The 8234-nt window shown below is 44.9% G+C and overlaps 1 protein-coding gene across 1 annotated transcript; it reads right to left on the reverse strand.

Annotated features, from left to right (window-relative positions):
* Positions 1 to 769: 769 nt before the first annotated feature.
* On the reverse strand, positions 770 to 3446 carry LOC144824409 (H2B.U histone 2-like). The gene is made up of 2 exons (XM_078683519.1): positions 3318 to 3446; positions 770 to 1108 (listed from the first exon to the last, which is right to left on the reverse strand). The coding sequence occupies exons 1-2, from the start codon at positions 3435 to 3437 to the stop codon at positions 878 to 880; spliced, it is 351 nt and encodes a 116-aa protein (XP_078539645.1). The 5' UTR covers positions 3438 to 3446; the 3' UTR covers positions 770 to 877.
* Positions 3447 to 8234: the final 4788 nt, after the last annotated feature.

The raw sequence follows: 8234 nt of genomic DNA on the forward strand, positions 1-8234 counted from the left end.
AATAGATAAACAATCTTAGCTCTTCAGTTGAATTTTCTTCCATTTCAAAGTGTCACATTTACACACAGCAGTAACAGGCTCCCATTGGTTGGTGCGCTGTCATATTTATAACTGAAAAATACAACAATTTGTTTTTAAAGGGAAGAATTTTAAGTGCAGAAAAATTTGCCATAAGAAGATTTTTGCAAAACCTTTCTGCACTTTTAAATTTTGCTCATTACATTTTTTTTATAGGTTTGTGTTTTACATTTAATGGTGCCACATATGGCCACGGGCATGTCCTGTACCACAAGTACATACAACAGGCTTAGTCACCCATACATCCCATTCATTCACACGTTCATACATCACCACAGACCATGCACTCCGACACATGACAGCCTAATCATAGTAGCCCTAGTCACAGTATTTTGTTCAAACCATAGTATCAGGTCCCATGGATATGAGGTTTATATGCAATGGAGGTGGGCGACACTGTCTAGTAAGAGTGTTTGAGTTACTTGGCCTTCAGTAGCTCAATGATTTTCACTGATGAAATTAGCCATCAGTACAGAAAAGGTTGGAAACCCGACTTACACGGTTGTGCAGAAAGTGTTTGACCCAACTTAGTCTAGGTTAATGGAAAGTGGTACATTCCCATGGATATTTAAAGTTAATTAAATGCAACATTGCAGTCTGGCTACCAGTTGGGTAGCCCTGGAGTCAAACGACTGTCGTTTCCTCCCACCAAGAACCATTAGATACAAACTTAAGACTTAGCCAAGTTGCAGTGTTTACGACAATTAACAACCAATCTTAACAGCACTGATAAAATTCCTTTATTTTACAAAAAATAAAAACATACTATAATACACACGATACAAAGCAGATTCTAATTTTAAGACATGTACTTGGCCACAGCTTTGGTGCCCTCAGATAGGGCGTGTTTTGAAAGTTCTCTGGGGAGCACCAGTTTCACAGCTGTCTGGATCTCGCGGCTGGTTATAGTTCTTCGCTTGTTGTAGAGGGCGAGTCGAGCCGCCTCTGAAGCCACTCGCTCGAAGACGTCTCCGTTGATGGAGTCCATGATCTTCATCGCACCGAGCGAGAGGGCCAGATCAGGGTGGACCTGTCGGAGGACAGAGTGGGTTATGATCACAGCCGAACACGTAACAGAGGTGAAGGTAAACCAAATTAAAAGGAAAGGCACAAACCAGTGTCAACTCATTCAACACAAGCAGGAGACCCATAGACAACAGGCATAAACACCTTTTAAATGGCACTGCTCTCATGAAGGATTGAGTACTGCTGAAGGCCTGGCTTTAGTTTATTTCGCATTATACCACAGTGCACACAAACTCAGCTTTGGGATTCAACATGCATTCGTTGAAGATAACTATCCTCACCAAAATTCAGACCAGAAGTGGACACACTGCCCCCACCAGGTGGACACACTGCCCAAGCGTATAAGATCTGCATTTGAGTCCAAACCAAAGAAAACAAAACCTGCAGCATTGAAAATATGCAAAACGACTGCCTTCTTTATAAAAAAAAAAAACACAAACAAAAATAAACACGTCTCAGGGAAACTAACCAGTCATGATGGAGTACACTTGAGACGTAAAATACCTTTCAAGTGCTGCAATGCAACTACTGCGAGGAGAAATTAAGTAAAGGAGACAATAGCAAGAGGTGAGAAAAAAAAACCCGAGTTAAACTGCTTTGTAAGTATATTTAAAGAATGAGTTAATAGGTCTTACAGAGCTGCTCCATCAGGCCAGACCTAGACAGGTCTAAAGCTAGTCAGACCACCATTACACATCCACGCCTCCGGTGGAGTACTTCTGGTCTCTTTAGACTTGTATCTGTTCCCAGATCAGGACACAGACAGTCACATCGAAGAGGTGAAGGAAAGCAGCCCAGCAGGGACTGCACCCAAACACAGGAGGCTGAGTGACAGGTGTCCATCACCCCCAGTCTGTTTCATGCGTGACCATTGTTATCCATATGAGTCTGCCACAACCTTATGACCACGACACTGCCCACGCGGGCCTCCAAGGCTGGGGCCCTTAACGCAAGAGCCAGGATGGGTCAAATCTTGAAATCAGTGAGCACAAGGAGCTGGGGTTCAGGTTCTACAGCCTGCAGGACACTACTAAAGTTTTAATATACTTGTGTAAAGAGTGGGGCTTCACCAGATCTACTAGTCACTTTTGTAAGCTCTTAAGTGTTAAATTAAAGTAATGTTTCTATTTTGCTGATTGGACAGGGGGTAGAAGTTAAGCACTCCACGCCCTACACAAGTTTTTGCTCTTCCATTTACATTATGGCCGCCCTGTAGGGAACCTACTAATACAGCGTAGGAACCTCAAGAAGATGTAGCAGAACTCTGGAATCCAGCCCCAGCAGTCTAGAAACATCCAACACATCTGGAATTAAGGGAGGCAGAAAAGGTCTGTCCACGCTCCGCCTCAGAGGCCCTCACACTCATCCACCAAAGCCCATAGTCCATCAACACAAAACTATCCCCTAGCATGCGCAGAGATCTCTCCCCTATAGTACTTCTCGCTAAAGTGCCAAGAATACTTCTTGCTGAAGTGCAGCTTCAAGGTTACACAGTAGGAGCGCCCCGTTGGCCATCACGAACATGACCCCACAATCGAGGGGCAGTGCCTGAAACAGAAGAGTGCACGTGCGGGAAGTACCTGGTTGTTACTGAGAAGAGTTAGTATTTCCAATTATAAGTATTGCACCTGTGCTGAGAAGCGCAGTTCCCACCCGTTGAAATTAAAGTGCATGTACTCAGCACCTGCCAGTTTACAGCATAGACTGTAGGCAGGGCCACTGGAATGATGCAGCAGACTTGACTAAATTATATGGCAAGAAAGGCAAATCCTGCAGCACATTAGGGTAGTATTACTATACTGCAATTTTTACATAGAGTAATACTGTCTTGGACAATTTCACGTCCTTGGTATCCGGTTTATGATAAAATACAGAAATAAGCAAATGAAAGATTAAGTAACCTTTGCTGAGGGCCTTGTGGTATTAAATCCATAATTAGGCAAACAGTACAGCATTGCATAACCCCAGGGGCCCTGACGATGGGCCACACTATCAGCCCACACTCTTACAACCAGTCTATTGATTAGTGTGAAACCAATCCACAGAGCACTTCAGCACCTTTCATGGGGCAGGAACCGCTCCAGCCATCAACTAGAATACACTGAGCCCCTACACCCGACCCCAGACTACTGCTGTGGCGAGCAGGATTGGATGAATGCTTTCACACCTCACTGAATCAGAAGTTAATTTACAGTTTGTTGTGGTAAACTCACCTGCTTGAGCACTTTGTAGATGTAGCTGGAGTAGCTCTCCTTCTTGCCCCTTCCTTTGTGCCGGACCACAGACTTGGTCACCTTCTTGGCACTCTCCTTGTGAGCCACGGGGGTCTTCATAGCGCTACAAAAACTGAGAATAAGGCAGTGGAAAGTTAAAACCAAATACATACTGTATTCTCAGCTATGGCTAATTTGGTCTCTTCAATTAAAAAACAAAAACACAAATACATTAACTGACTGATTAGCTGCAGAAACCTTTCCATAGGAAAAAGTTTCCCCGGGAAGGTGACCTTGGAAGGATGCCAGGCATCTGTTGCAATCAATGAACTGCAAGGACCAGCATGCTATGTGCTTGGATAGAGAACCAGACAGAAGAGGCTGTTATGGTTCACAAGGCACTGAGGAAAGCTCCCATCCCTTCTACACCTCAAGGCTCTAGATCTGGCTTGATAGCACAGCTGTGCGAGGTGCATCATGATCAGTACTTTAGGATACACAGCATGTTTGGGCTCCTCACAGCAGTTTCTCACCTCATGCAGTTCGTGATGTAGTGCCTCATTCCCACATCCAGGAAGTGCTTCCACTAGAATGCATGAGAGACTATTTTGCATCTGAAGAGAACACCCAATCAGGTTTTTCATTCTATTGTTTTATCTACATCTATTCTATACAGAAGGAGGAAATATTTTTGCAACACCGACATAGGCATACAATAGGTTATAATGTGTTAAGTGTCATTGGAGATTTTCTGTCTTTACGAATTAGTACTTTATAGCCAAACCTTCTAGATTTGCCAGTGCTTGTTTTTATTAACTGAAGACAGCTAGCTGGAATCGATATTAAACACTTGAATGGCAAGCACATGGCCTAGAAATGCAAGCTACCTCCCCTGGGAGCGGTGGAAGCGTGAATCCCACGTCACCACCCGGAAGCAGCCACGGACGCCGTGCATTCTGGACGTTTTGGAAAGTCAGGGTGGCGGCTCTCTAGGGTACCTCTGCCCCAATAAAGTACTAGGTATGAGCTAAAAAAAAATCTGCCATGTAAAGCCATCTTGTGAGGGTGGCCGAACCACCCTGGGTCCCCAGCGCTTCCCACAGTAGCGCTTCCCACTATGTTATAACTAGGGTGTGGCTTCAAGGCGCCCCTCAGTTGGACTGGAAGAGGAGAGCCCACGCCTGGCAATAGTCTGGACATGGGGTGCCCACCACCAGGAGGGTAGCGGTGAGGCTAGCCCAGCTGACTACTGGCCAGAGAGCGCCGAGATAATGGGAACATCCCTCGCAGCGTAGACATAGGAAGCATGTATGTATGTGGTGGCTTCGATAAGAACCTTTGCAGTAGGGCTGTGAGCACCAATTGAACCCCTACTTCCTCCCCCCCCCCCTTCACCCAGGGGCACAAACCCACTGGACATTCCCCACTGTGTACTCAAGAATAAACACGAGTTTCAGTTCCGACCAATTTATTTCTCAAGCAGGCCGCGGAGCAGGCAAACAGCACGAGAGATACCCGCACGCAAAGCCCCTCGAAGCATCACCAGGGCTGGCTTACGCTACATAAATAACCGGCCCTGATCATAACGCCCTCCTTCAAACGGCACTCACCTCAAAACCCATCCACTTCCGCACCCTCCCTCAGCTGACAGAATCAAACAAACAGACCCAAATTAAATACGCAAGAAAATAAATCAGTTACCTGGTGCGTAAAGCAACGACAATTCAAAAACCAGCCTCTATGGAAAACGACCAACTCCTATAGAAAACAGCCCGCCTTATATATGAGTGAGTAATTGGAGGAGGAGCTAAGAGCCCCTCCCACCCCTCAATCAATTAGCCCCCCCCCCCACTTCCGATCTCATTAGCTCACTGCCTCACTCACCCATCCCCCATCATTGAACAAGCCACACCTCTCTGCCTCACGCCCTACCTGCCTCGAATGTAACCCCCATTGCATTGTGGTGCCTGTAGTTCGAATCACTCGTTGTTCGTCCTTCAGTACAGAAAAGGTTCACAGCTTAGATCAAGACTACGCGAGTCCTGTTGTCCCATGTCAGATGGGAATAATTCATTTAGTTCTGGTTTTATGCCATATTCTGGAACTTGCAGGTTCACTTTGCCCATTTTATGTATAGGACTACCATTATCAGAATGTAAACAAAATGAGCAATGGCAAAGCCAATTGGTTTGGCGTTGACTGCCAGCCTTTTGGTTTTCCCATTGCTTGTTTTTTCATGAATTCTGTACAGCTTTACTGTTGGGGCGGGGGTCTGTCTATAATCGCAAAAATAAAAAAAGAACATTGCCAAAACCAAAATATTTTTTTGTTTTAGAAATGACACATTGCTACAATAGTTCCTGGCACTGATGGGAGGTACTTGGAGGGAGAAGGTGCTCCTTGTGAAAGAAGAGGGCTGACTGAAAGCCCCGGTGAGTAAGCACAGAAAAAAACAAATATATATTTATATATATATGTTTAACCGAAAGTTACGGAGCACTCAGTGGTAAGTAGTCTTTTTATTTGTAACAGGCACGTTTCAGGAAAAATGCATTATTCAGTGCTTTTCCAATTAAAAATACAAATGGCACACCGAACTCTTGTTTTTTTTTAAAATGTCACAGCCATTGCAATATTATTGGAGACACAAACATGGCAGCCAAAGACAACAACATGCAGTGATAGACAACACTATTATTAGTTTTGTTTGAAAATGAGGCCTTACATTCAGCATTACATTTGGTAAAACAAGAAATTGGCGCCATGCAAGGGGAATTTGAGTTTCATTCACACACATTGTCATTAGCAGAATTCATTATACATGTAGGACCCCCGAGAGGTGTAGAGGGTGTCCAAAAACATATGGATTATTCCTTAATCAGTATAATTTGCATTTTTTGTGTCAGCCAATGGCATTGCTAAATGAGCAAGCTCTCCTGGTCTTTGTTTAAGTGGGAATTCTGCCAATCTGAGATTCCATGCTTGGAAAGCCATGCTCCAGGGCTGTATAACTGCACTGGCTGCTCTGCCTCCTGCAAACAAATGCAGGCGTTGGTTGATAGCAGTCACATAATGTTCCTCTAGATAATAAGCCACTGAATCCGGGCCATCAAGGTTTAGTCAACTACACAGTCACCTTCAATCATTCAGTGATTGATAATAATTGGCCTGAAGAGACAAGATCCACAGTGTTCTGTCATGGTACAGGAAGCAAGTTAGGCAACACAGTGGGACCACCTTCAAAAGGAGAAAGAGAAAGAAGACTTAGACAGAAATGCATGTTGTGAAAGGTCGGAGCGTGTTGTGATGATATATTATGAAGTTTAACCTAAAATATCCAACAAGCAAGCATTGGTATCCTCACAAAGACAAAAAGAAGTGAGGTGAGAAAATGATGATTCCTCAATAATAAAAGGAGCTGTGACCATCAGGGACTCTTCAGCTGCTCATGTGATACTTCCTCTAAGAATGGCTTTATCAGAAGGACAGGAAAGATTATTTCCATGCGGATGTACGACGGTACAACGCGTACTGTTACAACGTGTCCCTGTACGACGCAGTTTTAACAACGCAAGTCGTTACAACGACTTGCGTTGCGTTGGGGGGCGCTGATAGTGAATAGTTTAATTTACTATTCCAACACCAGTCCCCATGGATAGTAGGGAAGGTGTTGGATAGTAAATTAAACTATTCCCTATCCTAGAGGGCCCCCAGCGAAAGTCGTTGTAACGACTTTCGTTGTTAAAGCTGCGTCGTAACGGTACCGCATTGTACCAGTTACGTTGTAAAGGATGTTTCCCGTTCCATGCTCTTAGATTCTGGGGCTCAGGAAACTCTATGGACTTTACATTTGCCCAGGCTTTTCAGACAGCAGTGATAAGGGGCAAGGTTCCTGAGGAGGTAAAGCCAGTGGATGGCTCAACGCTCTCTCCAGGGCCTGTGCATTGGCACACGCCTATGATTTTCTTGGTGTGTTTGGAAGTCATTGTGAGAAGTTAGCCTGGTATATGATGCTCACTAGTTCTAGTGATCACCTTGTACCATGCCAAGCAACCCTTATGGTGCAGGTTGTAAAGTCAACCTTATAGACAAGCTATCCTAGGGGTAGCATGGACTAAGCAGTCTTAGGCTAAACTCTGTAAAGGCATGTGAAGCAAGCTGTTTTACCATACACAATCCCTTGAATACCAAATGAAAGGACACCACACAGATATATATTGAAAATATATATAGATTTATTACTACAAATAACCCTGATACTCTTTATGAGCACAGAAGTAAATGCGTTAAAACAAAACACAGTTTAAAATACACAAAAGTTGCACAATATGGATGAGCCCTAGGGGCCACCTAAACCATATACTAAGAAAGTGGTATAAGAGATACCACTTGGACAGGAAATAGGCCTAGGGCCTTGGGAATCGCTGGAGCTGTTCAGGACTAGCAGTGAAGAAGTCGGGAAAGGCCCGAGGGACTCGGGTGCAGTGTTTAAAGTGCACGCACTCACCAATGCAAAGTCTATGGTGCGTAAAAAGTACAAAGTTAGTTAGAAAGGAACCTTCCGAGTGACCTAGAGGAATGAAACTTTAGACACAGACCCTAGAGGTGTGTACCAGTGCGGGAACACCGGCGTTGCTGAGTTACCTCACCCACAGGACGCGGGTGCATAGGGTCGAAGTCGTGTCGGGTTTCATCACGCTGGTCGATGGTGCTTGGAGCTGAAGATGCTGCAGGCGGCTCGAGGTGAAGAGTTCCGGTGGATCCAAGGGTGGATCTGAAGAGGTGAAGACCTGAAAGCAGAGGGGACAATGTTCAAAGTCACTAGCCAGTGACTACCGTGGAACCGACTGGAACCAGGCGATGTCGGGTGCAAACAGGCGTCGAGGTGTAGCTTCTCTCTGCAGCCACGTGGACACG

Source organism: Lissotriton helveticus, chromosome 3_1 (assembly GCF_964261635.1).
Source record: "Lissotriton helveticus chromosome 3_1, aLisHel1.1, whole genome shotgun sequence".
Classification (NCBI taxonomy): domain Eukaryota; kingdom Metazoa; phylum Chordata; class Amphibia; order Caudata; family Salamandridae; genus Lissotriton; species Lissotriton helveticus.

Excerpts from the sequence above, each read along its gene's own strand:
- LOC144824409 (XM_078683519.1), bottom strand. The coding sequence starts at position 3,437 with ATGAAGACCCCCGTGGCTCACAAGGAGAGTGCCAAGAAGGTGACCAAG. Across the intron at positions 1,109-3,317 it reads TCTACAAAGTGCTCAAGCAG|GTCCACCCTGATCTGGCCCT; the intron begins GTGAGTTTACCA and ends GTCCTCCGACAG.